Source organism: Python bivittatus, unplaced genomic scaffold (assembly GCF_059951505.1).
Source record: "Python bivittatus isolate LINGU-HERP-01145 unplaced genomic scaffold, Pbiv_v1 ctg000670_np1212, whole genome shotgun sequence".
Lineage (NCBI taxonomy): Eukaryota > Metazoa > Chordata > Lepidosauria > Squamata > Pythonidae > Python > Python bivittatus.
In genome coordinates this window covers 12,625,528-12,650,522 of record NW_028277094.1, presented here as the reverse complement: position 1 = coordinate 12,650,522, position 24,995 = coordinate 12,625,528, and the positions used below count along the sequence as shown (strand labels likewise).

The 24,995-nt window shown below is 55.2% G+C and overlaps 4 protein-coding genes across 6 annotated transcripts; 1 reads left to right on the top strand and 3 right to left on the bottom strand.

Annotated features, from left to right (window-relative positions):
* Positions 1 to 184: 184 nt before the first annotated feature.
* LOC103059558 (rho-related GTP-binding protein RhoG-like) lies at positions 185 to 6,009 on the bottom strand. Of its 2 annotated transcripts, none has more exons than XM_088151764.1 (2): positions 5,854 to 6,009; positions 185 to 2,748 (listed from the first exon to the last, which is right to left on the bottom strand). In XM_088151764.1, exons 1-2 carry the CDS (start codon positions 5,991 to 5,993, stop codon positions 2,154 to 2,156), a joined length of 735 nt encoding a protein of 244 aa, XP_088007890.1. In that variant the 5' UTR covers positions 5,994 to 6,009; the 3' UTR covers positions 185 to 2,153. The 2 variants fall into 2 exon arrangements, with proteins under 2 accessions (XP_088007890.1, XP_007426083.2); XM_007426021.4 differs by lacking the exon at positions 5,854 to 6,009 and adding an exon at positions 4,773 to 5,823.
* A 1-nt stretch (position 6,010) lies between these two features.
* Positions 6,011 to 11,201, top strand: LOC148214445 (uncharacterized). The gene is made up of 2 exons (XM_088151763.1): positions 6,011 to 6,970; positions 10,981 to 11,201. The coding sequence occupies exons 1-2, from the start codon at positions 6,031 to 6,033 to the stop codon at positions 11,031 to 11,033; spliced, it is 993 nt and encodes a 330-aa protein (XP_088007889.1). The 5' UTR covers positions 6,011 to 6,030; the 3' UTR covers positions 11,034 to 11,201.
* On the bottom strand, positions 7,017 to 14,411 carry ITGB1BP2 (integrin subunit beta 1 binding protein 2). 2 transcript variants are annotated; one of them, XM_007426022.4, is made up of 11 exons: positions 13,565 to 13,874; positions 12,208 to 12,257; positions 11,746 to 11,802; positions 11,192 to 11,331; positions 10,188 to 10,306; positions 9,737 to 9,792; positions 9,406 to 9,476; positions 8,883 to 8,985; positions 8,094 to 8,216; positions 7,903 to 7,965; positions 7,021 to 7,683 (listed from the first exon to the last, which is right to left on the bottom strand). In XM_007426022.4, the coding sequence occupies exons 1-11, from the start codon at positions 13,626 to 13,628 to the stop codon at positions 7,417 to 7,419; spliced, it is 1,113 nt and encodes a 370-aa protein (XP_007426084.1). In that variant the 5' UTR covers positions 13,629 to 13,874; the 3' UTR covers positions 7,021 to 7,416. The 2 variants fall into 2 exon arrangements, with proteins under 2 accessions (XP_088007888.1, XP_007426084.1); XM_088151762.1 differs by lacking the exons at positions 12,208 to 12,257; positions 13,565 to 13,874 and adding an exon at positions 14,110 to 14,411 and having other exon boundaries at positions 7,017 to 7,683.
* Positions 14,412 to 17,454: 3,043 nt separating this feature from the next.
* On the bottom strand, positions 17,455 to 24,719 carry NONO (non-POU domain containing octamer binding). Its single transcript, XM_088151761.1, has 11 exons — positions 24,569 to 24,719; positions 24,050 to 24,203; positions 22,813 to 23,006; positions 21,456 to 21,757; positions 20,759 to 20,854; positions 20,145 to 20,341; positions 19,957 to 20,041; positions 19,546 to 19,648; positions 19,392 to 19,434; positions 19,032 to 19,141; positions 17,455 to 18,339 (listed from the first exon to the last, which is right to left on the bottom strand). Exons 2-11 carry the CDS (start codon positions 24,171 to 24,173, stop codon positions 18,202 to 18,204), a joined length of 1,392 nt encoding a protein of 463 aa, XP_088007887.1. The 5' UTR covers positions 24,174 to 24,203; positions 24,569 to 24,719; the 3' UTR covers positions 17,455 to 18,201.
* Positions 24,720 to 24,995: the final 276 nt, after the last annotated feature.

Genomic DNA, 24,995 nt, shown 5'->3' with positions numbered 1-24,995 from the left:
GGATGACGGGACCTGTGGGCCCGGGCGGGCGCGCGGAACTCCGCGATCGGACGAAGCGGGAAGCCGCCCGAAGGGCCGAGTCGCGGCTGGGGGCCCAGCCAGGTCCCGAGGGCCCGGAAGGATTGCGGAAAGGAGCCGTCCTCCCCATCCCGCCTCCTGCAATGAAGACGACCCTCGAAAGGAACCAAAAAAACTGCTTTATTACAATTTCGTTCTGCATAATTTAAAAATAACTCCGTTAGTTGCTGTACAAATGTACTTTAAACTGTAAAATCAATTGCCAGTGTATGTTGAAGTACCACATGATGACGTCAGGCTCCCTGAACCTCAACTGTCACTCGAAGCCACAGCTCCGCCTGGAGAAGCCTGTTTCCCCGAGAGGAGACCATTGCCCGGCAGTGTCCGGCCACACGTTGTCAGGCACGAGGGAGACAGAGCTGCGAACGGAGCGTATTCAGAAGGCATTTGGCAGTGCTAGCGAGACCAAGCTCTCGTTAACATCATAACCTGGTTGGAAACAAGTTTGCATCGCTACATACCCTGAGGATGGTCAGATATAGGGCAGAAAGTTCAGCCCCAGAATCTCGGCCAGGGCAAAGGGAAAAGAAAGGAGACCACAACATGGCTATTATAGCAGTCTAGTCAGATTTGCCTGCCGAGGATGAGAATAGCACAAGTCACCAATCTAGCTGTGACACCAGCATCAATGCAGAGAGGACAGCTCCCAAGTAATACATTTCTACATTCAGGCAAAGTTTCCTTGTCACCGGCACATCAGGATCGCAGCCAGAATACAGAACGTAATTAATTGGAAGGTTACATCTCTGCATTCTTCCTAAGGAGCACACTGGAGAGGTTACTCATAGCATCTTGTCCAGAAAGAGATGCTGGGAAGCATCTGGCTTTCCTTAATCAGCCGAATGTGCCCAACAATGGGCTCAGTCAGCTCTAGAGTCTCTTACTTTTGCAAAAGGGAAAAAAATGCATGATGCTAAATAGAGATTCATGTTTCCAAGAGAAAAACTTGCATAATTCATTCTAAAGAAGGCAAAGTTAATATTTCAGGCAATGTTAGACCCTGCTCTTATGCATCTACATGGGTACCAATGGCCTAGAAAGATTTAAGCTTCTACTAAATCAGTGCATCAGTTTAACAGCACTTACACCTGAATGTTTAAAAATAGTTACTGAGTTTTATCTGCAAGGGAGAAAGGGGGACAGAAGGCACACAAAACGGCTGCTCTGAAGCAGCCCAACTTTTAAAAGGCTTGGTGGCAGGGGGGAAAAACAACTTTATCCTGCATAGCAGGCAATTTCTCGCCCCAAGATTCGTTTACAAGGCCGAAGGTAATCATGGCATTTAAGGAAAGAGAACACTGGAAATGCCAGTGCAGAAAAATCATCAGAGTGCCTGGAGGTCAACCAGTGCAGAGTACGGTTAATCTAGGCCGTGTGTGTGTGTTTGGGAGAAAGGGGCCAATGTGGGAGTCAGTGGGCAGGACACTTATTATAGTTCAGCTTTCCAAACTCTGAAAGCCAAAACCCCAGCTGCCTGAGCGAATCCAGACTTGTAACATACTCCACAAAGGACATAAACTGATTTTGATCTTATTAAGACCCTGTAGAAATTGCTCATCCCTCATTGTTTGCAAGGCCTGTCATTATGCCTGCCTGCAATAATGGAGATGTTTTAAAATGTGTATGGTGCTTTTGAAAACTGTGACAGACAGATTCTGCTACTGGAAAGGCACAGCCCTGCCCTACATGTAAGACAGGTGACTGGAGAGCAAACACAGAAAGCAACATTGATGCGAAAAGCAAAGCAGATTATTGTCTCCTTCCAAAAGACCTTATCTTAGTTTTGTTGAGCAGAGAAACATTTGGCTTTGAAGGAATTCCCTAGCTTTAGGCTCCTCCACAGAAGAGGGGGAGAATTATGTTAAGAAGGGACACTGAGAATTCACCAGGGAGGCTGATCCTTAAGGCTAGAACCAATATGTTCCTTTCTGTTGGCTCATAGTGGCAGCTGGACTGCTGGAGTACTTGCTGAAGGAAATCTCTCTTTAAAGCCATTAGTGCAAGATGCAATTAGTTTAAGGAAACGGCCTGCAAACACCCCACGCCTTCGGTCTGCGCTGTGCTCTTCTTGCTGACTACAACAGAAGACACTTCTTGGAGTTCTTCTTCGTCACGGGATAGAGAACGGCACGCACGGCTTCCGCAAACACTTCCCTTACCCCTTCCTGGTTCAACGCTGAGCACTCCAAGTATTTGACTGCTCCAATCTGTTTGGCTAGCGAAGTACCCTGTTGGGGTGTAGTAGGGCCCAGGCTTTGCTCCTTCAGCTTTTTCACGGCCTCTGTGTTACTCCGCAAGTCCCTTTTGGTGCCCACCAGGAGAATTGGCACATTGGGACAGTGGTGGGAGACTTCAGGGTGCCATTTGTGCCGAACGTTGGCATAAGAGGAGGGGCTACCAATGGAAAAGCAAATCACAAAGACGTTGGTCTGCGGGTAGGAGAGGGTGCGCAGACGGTCATACTCCTCTTGGCCGGCCGTGTCCCAGAGGTTAAGGCTAACCATCCTGCCATCCACCGTCATCTGAGCACTGTAGTTGTCAAACACTGTGGGGATATATTCCTCCGGGAAAGCATTTGTGGTGTAGCTGATAAGCAGGCAGGTCTTTCCCACAGCGCCATCACCAACCACCACGCACTTTATCGTCTGCATTCTTTTGCTCGGAAGAGTCCTGTGCAAACAAAGATACAAATCAGAGGAAAGGTAATTCATGTAAGAAAACACTTTCCAAACTGCCCAAAGAGCCACCTGGGGACTTTACAATACAGAAGGCCGGAAAGGGCAACTGTCTTCCCAGCTTTCCTCTGCCATTTGGCAGGAGAAATGAGTGGCTACACCAGAGAGGGCGCATTAGAGAGAATAACCTCTCTTCCCTCCCTGCCAGAAAGAATACTAGGCCTGCAAAAATAGAGGGGAGCAGGGCAGGTCTCCTCCACTGACCAGCAAACAAGGGTTGCTGAGTTGTCCAAACTTGGGGTTTGTGCATAAACACTGGATTGTAATCAGAAACACAATTCCCACATGGCATGGGACCAGGTTATTTGAGGGACTGCCTCTCCCCAGTTATACCTATTTGTCTGGCAGGAGAGGCATGTTACAGATCCTGTTGGCCAAGGAATTTTGTCAGGTGGGACCTAGGAGGAAACCCTTTTCTGCCGTGGCCTCCACTCTGTGGAACATCCTTCCGCCAAGGTGAGGCTGGCTCCAACCCTGCTGGCCTTCCGGGAGACCTCTAAAACATGGTTTTGTCAACTGCCTTGGGGATCCCGTGATACAGTGGAGCCTGCTGGATGGTTATATGATCGTTCATTGCAACCCACTCTCTAGTATGTTTTTTTGCCATTTTATTTTTGTCTCTTTAAATTTATTTTGGTTGTATTTTAATGTTTTGATGTACTTGGATTGTTGTATTATGTATGTTACCCAGAGTCACTACATGAGATGGGCAACTATATAAATGTGACAAATAAACAAACAAACAAATCCCTCATGCAGAGGCTTGAGGATCACTTGATCAAAAAGTACATAGACTACAAGAAGGAAAGGGGGGGGGATTTGTGGCCAAGGGTAAGGCCAAAGGAACAACAAGGGGAGAAGCTCACAACACAGATGCCAGAGAGTCCATGAGAACGTTACTGTTTTGTCTTTTGTACCATTTTCTTAGCATTTGAATGCGAAGTGCCTTAACTGCCCAGGGGAAAAAGAATGTATATGAATATACCAAATCGGTAAAAGAATGAACCTCAATTCCAGTAAATAGCTCAGTTCTCAAAAGTTACATAAGGATGAGCGAAGACCAGACCAGAAGGAGCCAGAAGCAATTACAGAATAACCTCAACCCCAGAAAGTTATTCCTTCTAACAAGTCTTTTTAACCTTGTTAACAACTCAGCTCTGAAACACGCACTGCCCAGAACCTATTTATCTGATCTGTTTTCAAAGCTTCTTGGGGTGGGGATGGAGAATAAATGTTACAGCTCACTAACTTTTACTTTCCCCCTACCTAATTTTCTGCTGTCAGAAAAGTCTGTTCCTCGTGGATCAGAAGCTCTGACTCCTGGCACTCCAGAGTAAGCCCTAAAACTTTTGAGGCTGTACATTTAGTTCCCTACTAAGAGAACTAGAGGAGCAGAGACAGCTTGTCTCAAAAGCTTTCTACTTCACAGTCTTCAAAAGTCTGCTGCCCCAGCATGATCCAGGATCCATTCCAGCAGCCTGGGGCAAAAAAGCGTTTAGACTACAGCACCGGTGGCGGAAGCTCAGGACCCTTCTGTTGGGAGCTATCACCAGAGGCCAAGAGGCCTCCTGTGAATAAACAAAGAACTAGTACAAAAAGCCAAGAGCAGATTATTCCTAGCAATGGCAGTGGCAATCTTGAACATTGACAGAAAATCCACATTACTGAGGCCACGTGAGAAATTCAGAAAGAAAGCAGATCACAGTGGCTCAGGTTGCTCACAAGGGTTTTCAGTGTAGAAAAAAGGGAAGACTCGGATTCCCTGAAACAAGGTAGGAAAGGGGAGGGTTGGAGTCCAACAATTCGTAGCATTTTCCAATGGACAGACAGAGCTGAATTCCACATCACAAGGTGAACCCGACCATTTTGCACTTTCAAGTGGGGATTGCCAAACCCGCTCATGCAAGTGACGGCTTGTCGGACTTTTCTTCAGGAGGTGCTACTTAGTTCTCAACTCACCGTCTCCTGCCAAGCACAAGACCAGCCTGGAAACCTTCACCCTTCCCAAAAGAGCGAAGGCTGTACAGCCAGACGGGGGTAGAGGAAAGCGCCGCAAGAAGTAAAAACTCAATCCTCGCTTTGCAACGTTTGCTTCGAACCCTTCCCCGAAGCTCCTTTTCCAGGCTATCCTCTCTCAGGGGATGGGGGGAAGCCCACGGCGAGTCTGTTCGCGCATCGTCAGTCCCGTTAACCACGGTTTGCTGAATAAGGCGCGGTGGCTTAGCCTACGCATAATGCTAAGCTGCCAACCACGGCTTACAAATCAGAGCAGCTTCGCCCACAGGGCCCGCCGAGCCAGAAAGCGAGCGAACGCGACCACCGCGGCTCAGGACGCGGAGCGGAGGCCGGCTCGGCGGTCCTGCCGCGCGCGACGCCCCGCCGGCGGCCGCCCTCTTCAGGCCTTCACCCCGCCTGTGAAGATAACTCGAGGCAGCGGACGGGCCGGATGCTCCTTCCCGCAACCCCGGCCCCGCGGGGGGGGCGGGCGGGGCTGAGCGCCGTCCGCGAGTCACCCGCGGGGCTGGAACTCGCCGCCCCGCTTCCGGGGGCCCCGCAGCCCGGACCGGCGCTCGCCTTGCGCAGCGCTGCTCCCCAAGCCGTTCGCTCCTCCTGAAGGGGCCGCTGAGCGCCCGAGGAAGTGCCGCCTCCGCGGAGAAGAGGGGCGTCTGGCGGGAGGCCCCGTCCGTCCGTCCGTCCGTCCGTCCCCGGCCGCGCGGGCCGCAGGAGGGGTCGCGCCCGCCCGAGCCTCGGTCCAGGCCGCCGAGCGGGCCGCCCGCCCCGCCCCGAGCGCCCCGCCCCGAGCGCCCGGCCCGCGCGAGAAAGCCGGGGGCGAGGCGGTCTCGCCAGGCCGCCGAGGGCCGCTCCCTCTCCCTCTCCCGGGCCGCGGGGCGGAGGCGCCGGCCGCTCGCGCCCCCCCGCGCCGACGGCCCGCCGCGGACGACGGGGCCTGCGGTCCGGGCCGGCAAGCCTCCCTGCACGGCCGGAAGCGGGCGCCGCTCGCGGAGGGCGGGGCGGCGTGGGGGTCCCGGGCCGGGCTCACCTGGCCCGCTCGCCGCCTCCCTCGCTGGCTTCCGGGCTGGGTCCCGCGCAGCCGCGCCGCCGCCGCCGCCGCCGGCCGAAGTCGAGCTGGAAGCGGCCGTGGGAAACCGCGCCCCCGCGCCCGGCCCACGCACTGCGCATGCGGCCTCGCTCCCCGCCCCTCCGCGCGGAAAGGCCAATGGCGCGGCCGCCCGGGCCCGCTGGGAAGCGGAGTCCCCGGCCGGCCGGCGCCGGCGCGACGGTGGCCGCGAAGGGCCGCGGGGCTCGCGCGCCCCGCCTGCCGGCCGCCGGGCGGGACGCGGGGCCGCTCGCCTTCCCGTGGCCTGAGCCCCGCAGCGGCGCCCGCCCCCGCGGGGCGCGGCAGCCTCGCGTCGGCCCTTCGCCGGAGATGGGGCTGCCCGCTGGACGGGGCGTCGGCGGACGTAGGAACCGCGGGGTGGCGCGGCGACCGGCTGCCCGTGGGCGGGAGGCCGCGGGAAATCCCGGGGTTGCAGCGGGGAGAGAGGGCGCCCCGCGGGAGAGACCGGAGGCAGGGCCGGAGTCGGGTAGCGCTGCCGAGGGCGGCGCGTCCCGGTGCGTGCCAGGCCGCACCGCCTCAGCGCCAGCGCGCGTGGCTGGTGCCACCTTCGTCGCCACCATCTTCATCTTCATCTTCATCCCGGTCTGGACCTCGCAAGCCAGGCTGCCAGCGACTGCAGGGTCTCTCCCGTGGCGTGGCCGGCGCGGGGAGAAGTCGCCGTCCTGCCTGCCAGCAGGCTTCTTCTGGGAGAGCGCCCCTCTCCCTTGGGTGCCGTCGGGGACCCGCACGGACTCGGTCCCGCTGACGGAGGCGGTGGCGGCAGCCCAGCGCCAGGAGACAGATGCCTGCAGCCGGGCCTCCGCCTCCCCCGCTTGGCCTCAGGACGCAGGAAAGGAGCGCCTTCCTTGGGGTGCCTACGCCTGCCTGTCAGTGGGGCGTGCTGGTCTGAAAAGGGGCTGCCAGGCTTCTGGTTTTTTGCTGCCCTGGATTAACGCCGCTCTCCTTCAGACTACGGACTGCGGCTTCGGAGACCTTGCCCGGTGCGCCTCGATACCAAGAGGAACGGAAAGCACGCCCCTCCTCGATGGGCGCTGCACAGGTGGAGACTGGCAGCTTTTGTGGGAGAGTTTGGAGGAGGGCTGGCACGTGGCTGGCTGCGGTCCTGGCCATCACCAGCGCGTGCTGGGAAAGAAATCCAGTCAAGAGCATGGCTGCACAAAGTGCTTGCGAGGCCCTGGGGGTGGGGGGCTCTACACAGCATGCGCCCCCCCCCCGCGCCCGCACACACAGCATACAGCCCCCTGCACACCCGAGTCAGTCACAGCGCACAATCACTGGCTAGATTGTCCGCGTTTTCAGAGTGGACTCATATTGAGTGAAGTTGCCTTTATTTCTTGACAAGAAAGGGCCAAGAGGCCCTGCAGGGGTGAACCTCTCCATGGTGGGGACGTACCCACCAGCCTCCGAGGGGGGCTCCCCTTCTGCAGCGCCAGAGACAGCCTGGCTCCCTCCTGCCCCCCCCCCCAAGCCCGGGCTCAGCTCAGCTCAGCTCCTGCCGGCTGCTGCTTGGCTTCCCCCTCCATCCTCGCTCTCTTCCTCTGACCAGCTCAGGCTGTCGTCTGACTCATCCGAAGGGCCTCCTTGGGCTTCCGGGGAGCTGCCTGCCGCGGCATCAGCATTGTAATGCTGAAGGGCCTCTCCTCGGCTCTGCAGCTGCTCCAGCCTGGCCCAGGTAACAGGGCTCTCTTTCTTCAGGGCAATTTCCACCTTGGAAGGCAACAGGTTGGCAAAGCTCTTCTCCACGTTGATGACCTGGAAGGAGAGAGGCCCAGCAGGAGGCCTAGCTGGATCAGGCAGGCAGCCCCCAGTGTCTGCAGTGGCTGCCCTGAGCACTGAGGAGAGGAAGGGGCCCGGGGCCCGCCAACAGAGGCCACCCTCCCAGCCTTTTCAGAGAGCTCTTTCGAGCCCAGGTTCTCTCTTCCAAGGTGGCCTTGAAGAAAGAAAGCCAGCCAGTCAGCGGGCCAAACCTACCCCCCAGAGATCCAGCTGGGCCTGGAACATCTTGTCTCCCTCGAAGACTACCCGGATGTCCAGCTGCAAGGAAAGAGGAGCCTTTTCCTCAACCTGCCACAGGGCCTTCTCCCGTCCGGGAAGTTGGGATTGCCGTGCCCAGCAGGCCGGCTCTGAGGAGCAGCTGTTCCGCGGCAGCCCTGCTTCCTTACCACAGTGCGACTGGCCTGGATGGAGCTGAGGTGGGGCAGAGGGGTCTTGGCATAGATGGTCACCACCACTTGGCTGCTGGTTTGGTGCCAGTCCTGCCGACAAGAGACCAGCTTCTTGTCCTCCTGTGCTGGCCACAGAAAAACAGCTGGTCAACGTTCCTGCCGCCTCCTGTGCAGGGAGCTCCCATTCGCAGGCCAGTTTCCTTCCAAACTGCAGCCTTGCAGGACAGCCAGCATACCAGGGCAGGAGAAAACCTCCCCAAGTGGCCCTGAAGAGGAGGGAGGGAGGCGCCGGCCATTTCCTTCCTTCTCAACTGCAGGGGAGCTAACCTGGCTGCAGCTGGGCTTTTAAGAGCAGCACAGGGCACATCCTGCCATCCTCCAACCCCACAAGGGTTATCGTGGGGTTTCACATTCAAGGGCAGTCCTTTTTCTCATTCATCTGAGTGCCGTTTCTAAGGAAGGGGCGCCTCCTGCTCTGCCCGAGGGAGATCCTGCTGCTAGAACGTTGGTGGCAAACGCCGACCCAGGGGTGGCGGGGGAGAGCGGATGCACGAGGGTAGCTCCGCTGCGAGAGAGAGGAAGCAGTTTTTCTCGGAAGTCTGAAAGATGTTTGGCAGCGAGAAACCCACCTGTTGAAGCCCAGGACTATGCAGGTGGCCCAAGCGATGGCCGCTGCAGCCAGCATGCCCGGTCAGATCCCTCCCTGGTCCAGGCAAGTCCTGCCTCCCTGCTTCCTCTGGCTGCAGGCGGAGTCAAGGGCAGGGCACTGGAGCAGAAGACCCTCACCTGCTTTTTCACCCAGGTGTGCTTCCCTCTCCTGCAGCCCTTCTGCTCCAGGAATGCAGCAAAGTCTGTGGTTTTGATCCTGCAGCAGCTCCAGAATTTCATGCTGGGCAGATCCAGAGAGGAAAGGGCAAGATGGGAGACAAGCAGAGAGTTCAGACCGCAGATGTTTCTTTGGGTAGCTAGGATATGAGCCACCCCACCCCCCACCCTTTGCAGCTCCAGATGGCTCACAACAATCGGGTAAAGCATCCATCTAACAACCGTTATTCAAAGACAATAGGAGCTGCTGCAATGGCGTCTGCTTGCTTCTGCTCCCCTGTGAACAGCAGAGCGCGCTTAGGGAGGGGGGAAGCACAGCTGAAGCGGTCCAGCCGGCGTGAATCGGTACCAAGACAGGCCAGCTGGCCCACCAGGGCAGGAAGGGGGCTTGGAGGACGCCGGATCCCACAGCAGACCATGCCCCTGGCTGGTGGGCATCTCAGCCCAAGGCAGAGGCATTGGGGAAGGTGCCCTTGATGCTTACCCCTCGTGGAAGACAGGCACCCCTGGGTGGAACAGGCAAGTCTCCATCTTGCTCCTCTCCCCCTGGTAAATCTGGAAGAGGAGCCGGGCAGAAGGAAGGGTCGCCAAGTGGTCGGGAAGAGGCACCCCCTGGACCAGCCAGCGGCTCTGAGCTCTTTCAGCCCAGTGTTCCTCCCTCCCTCCCTCCCTGGGAGTAAGCCCCCTCTTGACCAGTGCCCTGTCCAGCCCAGCCAGAGTTGTGATGGTGCAGAGAAACCTGGAGGGAGGCTGGGCAGTTAAGAGGGGCCCAAGAGGGGACGTTAGAAGCCAAGCTGCCCTGGCCCACAACTCACCGCCTGGCAGCCAGCGTTTTTGCAGGCCGTGCTGGTGCTCACCTCCGAATCATCCCCTGAGAGATGTCCAGAAAACACAGCTCTTCAGGGCCCTTGCAAGACCGCTGGAGCACAAAGCTCTAGCCTGTAAGCAGGGCCAACCGCTCCTGTTCACAAGAGACCCTGTCCTGCCCCACGGCCCCTACAGACTGGGGGCAGTCAGAGGCTTGGAGGGCCTTCCCCAAGCTGGCATCTGCCAGCCAGGTTGGGACGGCTACAGCTGCCGACGTTCTTGGCCAGCTCTGCCCAGGTCTCCCATGGTTCAACTGCAGCTGTGGCTGGCTGGCCACGCAGAGTCACAGCTTGCGCCCCCCAGTCGACCAGGAAGAGGACAGCCTCTTGGGCAGCTCAGCCCCCCCCCCCATTCTGGCTGCATCCTCCTTCCCCCAGCAAGCCCCATAGCGTTTCCCACCGGGGCTGGCCGAGCCATGCGGGGCAGGTGGCGTGGCAGGGGACGTGTCCAGCTTCTCCAGGACTTGCTGCAGCGCCTGGGCCACCTTCAGCGACAGCGGCTGTTTGGGCTCATCGGAACTGGAGGCCAAAGGAGAGGGGGAGAGGTCAGAAATGCATTACTGTTACGTCTTGGCCAAAAGGGGTGCCAGCACCTGCTCTTCTGCCACCCACCCACTGCAGGAGTAGGCTGAAGCTCCCATAACTGAAGATGAAGCAGGCACGTAAGCTGAGAGGACAAAAAGCCAGAATCTTGTCTAAAAGATCCCTTCAGAGAGACAGATGAGAAGGAAACCTTAAGGAAACAAGGGAAAAAATGTCACCTGAACCCCCACCCATCCCATCCCATCCCATCCCATCCCATCCCATCCCATCCCATCAACAGCTACCAGACTGATAAATTAGCAAGGCAAGAGTGGCTGCCAGTCTTGTGAATCAGCAGAGCAGGGCCTTTGGGGAATAAAAGGGGTTTTGAAGCCCGCCCGCCCGCTCTTGGGTCATCTTTGGATCCAGTCTTGGCGGCTTCCGTCCCTCTAGCTAGTGCCTGGCAGCCTAGTTGAGAAGGACGTGGGTGAGTGTGTGAGGAGGAGCAAATATACATTGTAACCAGAAAAGTTTTGCCCTTGCTTTAAATTCACTGGGTCTCCGTGTACTCCAAAGAACCTGTGGTGCCTCAGTGTTCGGTTGGAAGCGATGTGCGCGTGTCCCTAGTTATTTCCCGGCTGTTGACCAGGGCTGTGTCTCCTCTGCTCTAGCCACCCCTCTCTGGAAGACCCAGGGCGAAAGCAAGCCTACGAGGTGTGCGTGAGTGACCGTAAGCCGAACCTGGGAGCGCCTGCAGCGCCTGCAACGTGGGTTCCTTCCTACAGCGCACAAGGGCTTTCTGCTGCGTCCTGCCCCAGAGCCTCTGGCTGTGGGGACCATCGGGCTCCTCGTGAAGCCCGGGAGGCGCCTCAGCCCCCTCACCTGGGCCTCTCCTGCTGCAGCCTCTCAGCGGACTTTGGCCCCTGAACGAGGACTTCGGTGCCCATCTTGGGTTTCGGCTGGGCTGAGGCCTCCTCGGGCTCTGGAAGCTTCTCGTTGCTGTGGTAGCCTTTTGTGCAGCCCTTTGGGGAGAAATTGTTCTTATTTCGCTTTTATTTCAAAAGCCTGTCTGGCCCACCAGTCTTACAAGACTTTCCTTCTTGCATTAAGGAAGCAGTTGGCGATTCAGACACTGAACTCCGACTCCTAGCTGGATCCCGAGTTTGGATGGCAGCGGGGCACTTTTGCCATGTGTTGCTGTCACACCCCTCCCCTCCCCTCCCCGCCAACACCCCCCCTAAAATTTTCCAAATGTGCCAAGACAATTATATTTGTCGAGCTGAAGCAGCCACTGGACAAAGAGACCTCTCAATCAATGCGCCCATGCAGCAAGAGGCCTAAATGGAGCACGTGTTGTGCCTTGCTCGTCCATCCGAGAGCACATGCGCTTGCAGGAGGGACACTTTGCACCCCACTACTCGGTAAGCATTCTCTACCTTTATGGAGAGGAATTCAGAGAAGTCGGTAGTCCGTTTCTTGCAGCAAGACCAGCCCTGGAAGTACAACAGCGTATAAGCCCCGCTTCTCCAAGCGCAGTCGCCCTCAGATGCGCGGCAAATGGCAACCAGACCATTTCCTGCTGTCTGGCAGGGATTGCGCGGCTGCCGTGGGTGTTGCTGTCCTCAAGTTAATGTATGGACGGCCTTTCAGCCTGGAGGATGGGCAGGGCCCCCGTTAGAGGAACAATAATTCTCCTTGCGATGGCAGGACGGGGGCCTTGATGTGGCAGGAGGGGGACAGAGCAGCAGATCCTTCGCTCAACCGGAATGGCCCCTCTCCTTCTGAACGCCCTCTCCCCCGTGGCTGCTGCGGTGCCACCTGTGCCTGGCTCTGTAGGAAGGGCGGCGGAAAGGGGGCCTGCAGCAGCCCCGCCTGCCTGTGCAGTTGCACCCGCTCACCTTCAAGGCATCGTGGAAGATGGGGAAGCCCGGGTGGTGGAGGCAGGCATCTGAGCAGAAAACGGGAGGGAGGGTGGCTGAGTTCCAGCAAGCAGCTTTATTTGCACCCCCCACCCTTCCCTCCCATTCTGCTTCCAGGCTGTTCTGGGGAGGGAAGTCTTACCAGGGCAACAAACAGAGCCAGGGTCTATGATTTCAGGTGCGCCTGGTCAGCTCCAGGCTCAGAGGCAGGGAGGGTGAGCCCTGCTGTGGCACCCTCCCAGTGGGTGGGGCTGCAGCTCCCAGAATGCACCACCCACCCACTGGCCCAAGGTTGTCTGCAAGCCTGCATCTCCAGAGCGCCCGTCCCTGCTCTCCTGCCTGCTGGGCATCAGCTCCCCGGGTTGTGTACGCGTGTAAGGTTCGCAGTGCCCCTTCCAGCTGCTGCGTGCTGCTGCTGCTGGGCCACACTTCCACGCCTTCCACCCCCTCTTCGAAGAGCATAGAAACCTGGGGCTGGAAGGCATCTCGCTGGCCTCCTAGTCCAACCCCCTGCCCAGGGCAAGAACCCTCCTCCCATTCTGGACAAACAGCCGTCCAGTCTTTCCTTGAAAGCCTCCAGGGATGGAGCACCCACCACCTCGGGGAGGCTGTTCCGCTGCCGAAGAGCTCTCGTGGTCAGGAAGTTCAGGTTTGGATCTCTCACCGTAAAGCTTCCATGCGTGTGCGTCTTACGAATTTAAAAGCACACGGATGCACCTCCCCCAGGTTTAGGCGCCCGAAAACAAATGTTCAACTTGAGAACTGCCCGCCCCCACCTCTCAGCACCCCGCAAGCAAATGGCTGCTGGATTTGGCCTGGCGCTTAAGCCCTGGTGCCCAGCGCCCCCTCTGGCATTTCTTCCACAGAAGATGCAGGCTGAGGGTGCGCAGGGAGGCAGGAGCTCTGCAGGCGTACCCCTCTCCCTCCTCCACTTTCTTGGGTGACACTGGCTGGGTGGTTGAGGGGTGCCTTTGGGCTGGGTGCTCAACCGGAGTGCAGCAAACACCCCTTCACAAGGGAGTCTGGGGTTGCCGGCATGTGCATTTCCAGGGTTCAAGCAACTTCGGGCCAGGCAGAAAGTAAAGCGGGTTTGCCTCCTCACGCCTCCACTCTGGGAGCAGCATCACCAGTTGAATGGCCTGACAGGCATTGAAGGCACAAGTCAGGAAAAAGTGATGCGCGCGCATGTGCACGTGCATGCACACACACTGTGCTTCCCAGCCAGCATGAAGCAGATGCCAAGCGCAGGCATGCAACACATTCCATCCAGCCCCAACACCTCCGGCGCAGCCCCTCCTGTGCCAGCCACCAGCCAGGCACCTCGCTGCCCACGTACCCTGGGTGTTCCTCTCGGGGTCAAACCTCTGCCCACAGCCCTTCCTGTAGCACAGCAAAGCCATTTGAGTCTGGGACAGGCTCGGGCTCCTGCTGCTCTTGACAGACCCGTCCCGCCCGGGCGGCTGCAAGACCAGGAGGCTCGGCTATCTTTAGCAGCAAGGCGGGGAGGGCCGCGAAGGGGGCTGAGGTGAGGCAGCCCCGAAAAGGGCAGGCAGCTGCTCTGCCACTCAGAGTCATGAGAAGCAGGCAAAATCCCCAGGCCGGGCCCCCCCTCCCTGGACACTCGGCCCAGCTCCGCTTTCTCGTGCTGGGGGGGCCTCCCCTCTGCTTTTGGCCTGAGGTTCAGGCTGGCGGCCAAGAGCACCGGGCCATTCACAGAAGCTCCTTGGGCTGCCTCCGGTTGCGGCTCCTGGCTCAGATGGGGGGCCGCTTGTTCTCCCTTGCCCGAAACAGCCCACCCCCACCCCACCTGTCATCCCAATGACAGACAGGAAGAGGAGCAGCAAGCACCGCACAGAAAGAAGGCAGGCTCTGGAAACTCACTTTATTTCTGCTTGGCAAGGTCCCAAACAGATCCAGGCACGGCCAGACAGGGAGGAAAATCCACGGTCTGGGTCCCTGCCGGCCTTTAACCTCTTCTTTCTCAGTGGCAAAGGAGGGAGACCGAGAGGCTGCTTCTCCTGCCATTTCTTCATGGAACGGAAAGGCCAGATTCAGTCACTTTCATTCGTCCCTGTTTTGTGTCACCCTCTTCAAACTGGGGCAGGGCAGAGCAGAGCAGAGCAGAGGGAGGAGCAAGGCCATACACCGCCAGCAGCCCGGCTTAAGTTAAGGCACCTTCCTTTGGTCCCCTTTCCGAGAGGAGCCAGTCTGAGGCCCCAAGTACAGAAGCGGCTGTCCAGGAGCAGCAGGTTGTAGCTACTGGCTGGAATCGGAAGCCCTAGTTCCTAAAGAGCATCCTTTGAGTGCCCGGGAGAGGCCCCTGGCGCCTGGCAGAACTACACAGCGTAACTCAGCGTGGAGTTACGGGGGATTGCCTGAGGCCTTGGGCTATCATGAGCGCCTTTCAGGGAGGTCCAGCAGCATCTGGAAAAACTTGGTCAGATCCAACCACCAGGAACCTGCAGAGCAGTGATCTAGGGCAGGGGTCCTCAAACTTTTTAAAGAGGGGGCCAGTTCACAGTCCCTCAGAATGTTGGGGGGCCGGACTATTTATTATTTTTATTATTATTATTATTATTAAACTTGTATGCCGCCCATCTCCCCCAACGGGTGACTCTGGGCGGCTCAGAATAATAGTTTGAAAAAAACATGAATGAATTCTTATGCACACTGCACATATTTTATTTGTAGTACAAAAAAAAACAGGAAAAAAACAATACAATAATTAAAATAAAGAACAATTTTAACCAACATAAACCCCACCCTGCATTGGTGGTCAGTGTCAGTAAATGTTATCCTCCCCCCATCCCATCCCCCCCCCGCCCCCTGCATTATTGGTCAGTGCCAGTGGCCATTCTCCTACTTGAGGGGCAACCACACAGCCCAAATGGAGAAAGTAATAGGGCGCCCTGGACCCCACCGATCACCCTGCACAGAGGATCCCTCCTGCAGAGTATGAGGAAGTATGAGTTGAAGTGCCCCTGTGGTTGTAAGTGTGGATAGGCTGCCAAGTGCCTGAATTTTGATCATGTGACTTCAGGGGTGCTGCAACAGCTATAACTTTGGGGACTGCCTGTACAAAGAATTTGAGATGATGGAACAGGTCTGGGCAAGGAAGAGGAGTTTGGATATAAATGCAAGGAACAGAAGAGAAGAAAAAGTGAAACAGAAACTGAGTACAATGCTTTCTGCCATCTTGATAATTTGCAAAGAAGTAGGCTGACCTGATTTCCAAAAATAAAAACTTGGATATACGAATATTAAAAAATGCATACATGTATACAAATCTACAAGTCAATTTCCCCAAAGTCACAGGCAAAAATTACCAGAAAAAAAAGGACACAAAGATGTTTAGAAGAGCTGCTCTGGAATGAAGCAACTTTAAGTAGTTCCAAACATTCCTGTTCCCTGTTGTGCTTTTATACTCTGTGAAAAATTATTTCCAGGCCAAATTAATTTAATAAATGACAAACAATCAATTGACCACTCTCTCCGTCATAAGGCTATCAGATCTGATCTGCAAAAATCCATTAGTTGTCAGCAAAGAGATACAGGAAACACTAACTTTGCTTCTTATTCTGGATTTCTGCAGACTAGTACTAATCAATCAGCCAATAAAATGGATAATGGAATAGCTTCATTCCCATGTTCCCTTCCACCATAAGGTACCCCGAGACTTGATGAGTAATGGAAAGGCATCATTTCTTTGGCTACTTGTTCCCATACTGTTCTGCCTACTCTACCTTGAGCCCTCCCATTAGTTCGAGGATGCCTTCCCCAAAATCAGGACTGTCCCTGTAAAACTGGAATTTAATCTTGGAAATAAGTTTCAGGCACTGATAGTGCCTTCTGTTGACTAAAACCTAGTCATGGCAGCAGGTTATTGGGAATATTTTAATAACATTCCCAATGAAATCCATTGTGTGGGTAAAACAGGAAGGAACATAAAATGCAAATGCAAAGCACCATGAGAACGGGGCTCCTGCCGTTCTCCAAATAGGAGAACGCCTGTACTCATGAGACCTGGGGAAGACCAGGTGGTTTCCGAGGGATTGCAAGAACGGGGTGGGCAATTGGAAGAAAGAATGACACAAGCAGCTTGGAGAAAGACACACTGATCACCTGCACAGAGGATCCCTCCCACGGAGTATGAGGAGAGGAGAGGAGAGGAGAGGAGAGGAGAGGAGAGGAGAGCCACCGGACCCGCCATACCTGTAATGTAGAAGAGTCTGGCTCTGCGATCTCCCTCCTCGTGCATCGCCTGCAGCTCCCGACACAGCCCCGACACTTCCGCTTCTGAGAGACAGCAGCGGCGGCCAATCAGGCGGGCAGGCCAGATAAATGACCCTGGCGGGCCGTAGTTTGAAAACCCCTGGTCTAGGGCATCCCAGAGCCTAAGACTCCAGCCTGGAAGCCAAAACAGAACTGGTGGAAGGCACCAGTGGAGCTGCCAGCCTCAACAAAGGAATCCAACCTGCACGTTACACTAAACCATTCCAGCTGGCTGCAGAGAAGGAGCTAAGCCCAGTTCCACCTTGAACCCTTTTAGCTAGACATCTCTTGCATGTAAGCTTTTTTGTCCCATTTAGTACACCCCAACATGTGTACTTCACTATCATTTTTGCACCTTCCCTAAACCCAAACCTCCCTCCTTCACCCATCATTTGCAGCCAGAAATGTACATACCACGAACGGCTGGTCCTGCTCAGAATGGTTCGGTGAGAGTCCTGCAACCGACCAGCCAGGACAGATCAGTGACCACTGAGCAGAACGACTGCTCCCTTCAGCCCATCCAGTTTATATAAGGCGCCACAGATACATACCCTAAGGTGCTCCAGACAAGTTCCTGCACAACCAAGAGTTTTTCCAGTTTGCCCTTAGGCAAAAGGCAAGCAACCGTGAGCTACCAAGCTAAGTCACTTGGCTAAGTCGCTTGGCTAATGTTACTGGCAGTCAGTTAACACAATTTTCCAAAGATGTTAGAACAGCAACTCCCAGAATTCCCAGCCACCCTTCAGGCAAAGGTAGATTGGGAATCCTGAGTCACAGAGCTCAAGGAACAGCCGATCACCTTCGCAGGAGCAGGAAGAGGCTGAGGGATGGGGTTCTGGAGCCTGGAGCCTTCTTAGCAGAAATAGTGCGGTTGCCATTCTATTGTTTTTCCTCTAGCAATCGAAAGCCAGAAATGCACCAACCCAGGGACATCACAGATGGACACAAGATGAAAAAGTCTTAAAATCCCTTTTAATAATGCATTCCTGTAACAATCTTCAGACAAACTCAACCTGTTAGTCGACGATTACAGTTCAGGTTCACACATTTACTTCTACACAAGACAGGTAAAGTTAGGGTTATACAAACAATTGCTTCAGCTGAATTTTTTAACAGGAAACTCTTTTGTGTTTTATGTTGTCCAATAGATTGTACTTTTCTACCAGTAAAAAATAAAGAATGGTACAACACTGAATAATTCACCCCAAAACCACCACCACTACCTAGCCCTCTTGGCTGCCCCAGAGAACTATAGTAAAGAAAAAATGGTCCAGAGGAAAAAGTAAGAAGCTACAAGTTTAAAAAAACTATTCCCCCTCCCCTCCCCTCCCCCTACATGATATGCCATCTGTAGCTACAGCCACGTATACAACCACAGGCCTTACCCCAGGGCTCTGAAGAATAGCTTCAGAGGACTGGGGGAGAGCTGAGTTGGCCTCCAACTGCAGCCTGTGGTGAGGGGCTTGGGGAGGGGAAGAAAAAGGGTCAGGGGTCCTAGCTCGGCCTCACACACTACACAGCTACTGAAGCCTCCTGGGATCCACTGTCACATTGCGTGCTTGCAGGAATGCACCCCTTGTGGTGTCAGGTACACCGTTTACAAATATGACCAGATGCCTCTTGCCATGGCCAAGCTCCTGGGGTTCAAGAAGAACCGAGGGGTCTTCTTGATGGGACGGCCAGGCACTGGACCCTTTCCCATTAATATCGACGACGCTTATTAGGGCCAAAGTCTCCCCCGGGAGCCCCCCGGTTGAATCCTGATGTGCTTCCTCCCATGGTTCCCAGTCCTTCCATGGCACTGCTCTGGCCGAAGCGATCAGTTGGTGGCGGAGGGGTCTTGTGCAGAGAGAGAGGAAGGAAAGATTTGGGTTAGAAACATCTCCTGAGACCCAGATGAGTTCCTTCCTGCTTTATAAATACCCAAAGGGGTCTTAGAGGCAGCAACAACAAACGGCAGGCCTAAGCCGAGGGCATATCCCCGTTTCCTTTTTCAAAGAACGGCCTGATCAGCTCAGGGAGAGAACTCAGCCTGCGATACCAGCGCACCTACGCCACTGACTGCCTCTATGCTTTAACCTCAACAGCGTTTAACAGTTCCCAGCTCCTTCCCACCCAGATAAACACAGCCTTCCCTGTGCACGAACACCCGCTGAGCCAACCAGAACGTTGCATCACCCCATATTTGCAAAGTGCTTAAGACATGGAAACCCAACCGGATTCCTAAAACACATCACAACTATAAGAATACAGCTCCTGAAGCAGATTCTACACCCTCAAAGCCTTGGAAGTTTATGCCGTCCACCCCTCCACAATATGTCTGTCAAAACAAATGCTAACCATTCTCCCAAACTAGTTTATCTGCTCAAGAAATGAAAATTACCAAATGTTGCAGCAGCTAGCCAGCCCTTCCCCAAAATAGCTAGTGAAAATTAGTGTATAAATAGAAGCACAAGTGCTCACAACAATACCGTGCAATTTCTGCTCTTTCACCCTCCCACTCATGAGGACAAGAGCTTGGTTGATCTCACCATTCCCATGGCTCCATCAGGGATCATTGGTCCAGGTCCAGTCGCAGGCGGAGGTCCTGCAGGGACACTGGTGCCCCCCATGGTCCCCCTGTTATTCATACCTATTGCACCTGAAAAGCAAAGCAGGGCCTCTCCTGACGCACAGCTCAACCCCAAGGACGAGGCCACCTCTGCCCCTTCGGGACCCACCAGCTAGCTGCACCCATGCTGGCCCCCCGGAATCGCAAGCCCCTGATCCTGGGGCACGGGACTCGGCCACAGTCCTGCACCGAGTCCACCCCTGGCTCGGCTGCGGGCTGACAGAGGAGGAGGAAGATGTGTGGTAGGCCCCAGTGGGTGTGGGCAATCTCCCCCACTTACCTCCCATCCCCATCTGCCCCATTCGCATATCAGGAGGTTCTCTCTGAAACAGACAAGACGGGCCTCAGATGGTCTAGTTCCCTCGAAGCCAGATGCGACGCCCGCCCTCCCCCTGCCAGCAGAGACCCCAACCCTGCCCACCAGCCTTCCCTACCGCATCAGGGAAGGCTCCCTTAAATCCTTCCTGCTGCCGTCTCATCATCTCTTCTTGCTGTCGCCTCATCTCTTCCTCCCGGCGTCGGCGTTCCTCTTCTTGCCTGCAAGAGAAGCTTCTGACTAGTCTCTCTGCTTGAACAGCCACCCAAGGGCCATGCCCCCTCCGGCTCTCTTAGCATCTGCTCTGCGGACCACAGAGCTCATCAGCCACAGCAGGGCTCGTCAATTAAGCCAGAAGCCACTTAGTTGGGAGACTGGAGCTGATAGCAAACTCCCAAGAGCTCCTAGCGAAATTTTCCGCTACTAAAGCATTTTGTATTTCAATTTCACTTATTGATAACTGTTTGACCCTGCCTTATAATTTATTCTGCAACTCTACTAGAACTGATTTTGTCAGTCTACTGCTCACCTGAGTTCTAGCTGTTTACGCTTCTGCACCTCCTGATTGTGCAGTTCCTCCATGCGCCTGAGTTCTTCCTGGCGCCTCATTAAATCTGGAAGAATGAACAGGATGAGAGTTTCATATCCTCTCACTTCCAGCAACACGTAGCTGCCAGAAACAATCACCACAGCAACCAATACAACTCCAGCTCTTACCTTGCCGCATTAGCATAACCTGGTGCTCATGACGAGCCGCCTCCATCTCCATCTCCAGCTTCTCCCGGGCCTCCTTAATATTGCGGTCCACTTGCTCTTGCTGCTGCTTCTCCATTTCAATTAAGGCCTTCCAACGCATTGCATACTCATACTCAAAGGAGCCAGGCTGTGCAAAGCGGGGAGGCTGCTCACGCTCCCTAAAGGGGCAGAAGGGAACAATCCACTCACTCAGGGGATTGCATTCATGAATGAAAGGCAATGGGCTGGGATAAAGGCTGGAAGCACTGAGTCTGGGGGCAAACATTTCCCCCAGTCCTACCGCCAAAGAGAAAGAATATAGCAAATGAGCTACAGCAGACTCTCTCAACCTGGAACCTGCTGAATTAGTGGAGACCTTCAATCCACTAGGAGGTGACCAGCTAAAGAGAGCTGAACTACAGCGTGGGTGCAGAAGTAAATACTTACTTCAATTTTCACACCTGCTTCAATGAACATAAAGCCGGCACAGCAACAAAAACAAATTTCCCACCCTGACTGCACGCTGGGCTGAGTAGCTTTTTAAGAACATCTGTTTCCATCACAAAGGTGCCACCTGTCATCTCCCCAGCACCTACTTGTGATATTGCTGGTTTTTGATGACCAACTTTTCTGGCAGCCCTTCCTCATCATCATACTGGTCCATGGGTTCCACTGTCACAGGCCGAGGGAACCTTGAAGAGAAGTTTGAGAACAGGCCAACATCAGAGGGTTAGTAACAGTCTTTAGCATCAGGCAGATTTTCCCTTTCCAGAATTATTAAGGGTCTTTCTCTAAGGGTAGCAATTGGTCCTTCTTGAAGCCATCAGAGCAAGCAGGAGAAAGTCAACTATCAGGATTGAAGCATCAAGCTACCCAGTGCAGATCTTAAAATCCTGCTCTGGCAACCAGTCTCTTCAGCTACTTAGTGGCTTATCTCAGACGCAGCATCTTCCAAGCTCAGGCATGTGGAAGGAGGAATCAGCTTCCTAGGTAGCTGACCCAGGCATACACATACCATACCTTGTGGGCTGCACTGGCTTTAAAGAACCAATATCTCTAAAAGAGGAGAACACAGATGCTGCGTGCATATTCCCCGCTTTGCCAGCCCTGTTCACCAGAGGCAATGATTATTCACCAGAAGGGACAAGCGAAGTTGCACAGTCCCCCTATTTATGTCTGTGGACACAAGCAGAGAACCTTGCTTAAGCACTGCCATCCCTGAGCACGCGCACTTCACTGCCCTCTAGCTGCAAGCCCACCCCTCCGACCCAGAGGGTCCTCGCCCATGCTTACGTAGTCAGCAAGAAGGACCCCTCGCTACATCTGTCCAGGGCTTTTCTGGCAGCTGGTTTTCCAGAGAATTCCACAATGCCTTTTCCAGAAGGCCGGCCTCTGTCGTCCACAATGACCACAGCCCTCTCGACTTGGCCAAACATGGAAAAAGCCTCTTCCAGGAGCTCATTAGACACGAACTGCGGCAGGTTCCTGACAGTCAGCGACGCACTGTGGCAAGCAAAGCGCACACGCAGCTGCTTACCACGAAGAGGCATGTTGTCCAGCTCTACCTTTGCAATCTCAGCCAGGGTCCGAGTTTCCTACAGGCAAAACACACATGGGTCCAGACTAAGTGAAAGGCATCTCTGGGAAGAATCGTGTTACAGTATTCTCAAGAAAGCGGTTTACCTGGGTTTTATCCTGTGCAGCTTGAACTTCAGCTTGGGTTTTAAAACTCTATCTATCTATCTATCTATCTATCTATCTATCTATCTATCTATCTATCTATCTATCTATCTATCTTTTAGGCTTCTGACTTATTTGTGTTCTAGCACAAAGAATGGCTGTTAGGTGGATTGAAAAAGATACAGAATAAAACATGCGAGATGCCACTTCGCAGGTAATCAGCAGCAGAAAAAGCACCAGCATATGCCTAGCCCCCATAGGAAAAAAGATCTAAGCAAGCAGAGTCGGCAAGATTGTTCACCAGATATTTCAGGGGAGTGTATTGTGTGGGACATTTGCTAAAGCATCACATATGTGGCAGGCAGCTTTAAGAATTAACTGATTCATTCAGTGGCTCAGTCCTGGAGAAACTCCTTTCTCAGACAGAAAAGATGGTCACAGGGTAGAAGATGCCTGCCCTTCCTTGCACTGTGTCCTATTAGCCTGGGAGCCCAACTAGGAAGATTAAAGGTTTGAGGGATTCTGGCCACTGGCCATTAATTTAGCTCTCTGGGAGCTCCCATCTTTCAAGTCATCCATTGTAAGAAACTGAAGATCCCTGGAATACAACAGAGCAGGCCAAAATTAGCAGGTGGGAATTTTAGAGTTAATGACCATCAAGAAAGCTGTTAGGATAATCTCACATGCCTGCAGGGCCCAGTAACTACATTACATTCAGCTTCAGAAAGGATCATTTTCTGTTAGTTGCAGGCCCACATGGTAACTGGTGGCGTTTCCCAATAAAATGCCAGTAACAGAGGCGAGGAATACCTTCTGCAGGGCCAACTGTCAGAAATTTGCTTTCATCCTAGATATGACATGCGGGTTCTATGCTGCTCAAAGCATAACAGTTATGCTATTCAAACCCAGTCAGGTTAGCTCAATTTCCCCCAAACCACAAGACACACAACACCCGCCTCTGGTCGCTCACCAGCCTGATGAAGCCAAAGCCTTTGTCCTTGTGAATGAACACTTCACCAGCTTTCCCGTATTTTTCAAACATCTTCCTCATCTCCTCCTCGGTGATATCAGGGGGCAGGTTTCCCACGAAGAGGCGACTCCTTTGAGTGAAGGTCTTTTCCCCAGGTTTTCGGAAATTCTTCAGATCAATCGTCAGGCCTTCATCTGAGGGGAGGAAGACATAAATTCATTCTACAAAATTGGGGAACAAATAGTGACTATTAACACACTCCGGGGAACAATGATCAGAACATTAACAATATCTCCAAGCACCTTCAGTTTCCAGCCAGCGAAAAGAACCGCTGAGAACTATGATTGCCTAACTGTACAGAAGCTTATGGTCCAGGAAGATGATTCCCACTGCAACCTTCACCCTATGCGTTGCCAGATTACAAATGCAACAACCGCACATCACAACTGCAAGGTCAGGTCTAAAGCAGCTACATTTTATTTACGAGGGGATGCTGGTGGGAAAGCTCTTCCCTGCAGGTAGGGTCGCGTCTTGATCCTAAAATAGTTTAAAAACTAGCTGAAAAAACATTACGCATCTCTTAAACTAATCTGAAGGCCCAACCCCAACATCGGCTTTATTAAAAGCTTTAAGGAGTCTATATATTCTCGCAACGAAGACAAAGAATCCAATCTTAAGAGTGGAGTAATTCGCCAAAGGCACATCTCGGTCCAAGGGAAGGCAGAGCCCACAGGGAAGCCGACGGTTTTAGCAGTGACCAAAACTTGCCATATCAGCCAAAGAAGTTTCAGAACGCCAAGCTGCTCACCCCGCCCCTCTTTCAACAAGGCTTCTGATCACGGGGGCGGCGGGGGGGTCGGTTTTTTGCAGCGAACGAGAAAGCACGCTCCTTCATCGCCGGCATCCCAACCGGCAGATCCTGCCAGTCCAGCTAATCTCAACCGAAATAGCGGCCCCCGCGGCTTGCAGAAGCCAATCCCCAGTCTGCCCCGTCCGCTGTTAGGAGGTGGGCGCCGGGGGGACGCGGCCCGCGGGGCACCCGGTCAGCACGGCTCGGGCTCCCCGGAACTCCGCCAGACCCGGCCAGCGGACTGAAAGCGGGGCCGAACCAGCCCGAGCGCGCTTCGCCCGGACTCCTCCCCGCACCGCGCCCGGGTAAAAGCCCCCGGCCGCTTCGCCCGTACCCCGGGCAGGAGGGCTGTCGGGGCGGCGCCCCCCCGCCGCGGCGCGCACTCACTCTGGCTGTTGACCTGCTGCCCGTTCGCGGGGGCGGCCTGCGGCGGCGGCGGCGGGTGGTGCTGCTGCTGCTTCCGCGAGGCGTGATTCTGCTTCTCCATCGCGAAGCCCTTGTTGCCCTGCATCCTTCGCCTGGCGCGGGAGGGCCGGGGTCCCTGCGGTCAAGGAAGCAGAGAGCGGCCGCTCCTCAGGGGGAGACACGGGCGGGCGGGCGGGCGGGCGAGAGCCGCGGCCGCGGCCGCCCCCCCGCCGGCAGCGCCGTTCCCGGCTGCGTGCCGCCGGGCCTCGCGGCGGACTACAGCTCCCAGCGCCCTCCGCGATCGCGGCCCTCCAGCGCCGCCGGGCCGCCGTCCCCGCGCTCCCCGGGGAGCCGTCCGGGCCGCGGCGCGCTTCCCGGAACCCGGGAGAAGGGAGCGAGGCCGCGGCGCTGGGCCTGGCTCGCCCTCGCCGCCCTGCGTTCTCCCCGGCGACGCTCGCCGGGTGCCGGCGGCCCCCCGCCGTCGAGCCGCGGCCTCCTCACCTCAGGCGAGCCGACGAGCAGGCGGGGGGGGGAGGAAGAAGGAAGAAACGGGGGCGCGCGAGGCCGGAAACCGTTCTCTTGTGCGTGCTGGCCCTGTCCCGCCCCCGCTTGCGTTCTCGCGGGCCCAATTGGCTGAAAGGCCGCCCCCGTTCTTCCGCTAAGTGGCCGCCCAGCTTGCCGATCTAAAGGCGACGGCGAAGCGAGCGGGCCGTGGCGCGCCTGATTGGCCCGGCTCTCTGCTCCCCCAGCCCGCGCAAAGTTCAGCCAATCAACACTCGAGGCGCTTTCCAGTCAGGTTTGAGTGAGTGGTGAAAAAGGGACAAAGGGGCAGGAAAAGGGAGGAGGCGAAGAGTGAGCGACGCGATGCTCCCGCGAAGTCCACGCAGGCGCACGAGAAAGCCTGTAGTTTAAAGGGGCCGCGCCCCCA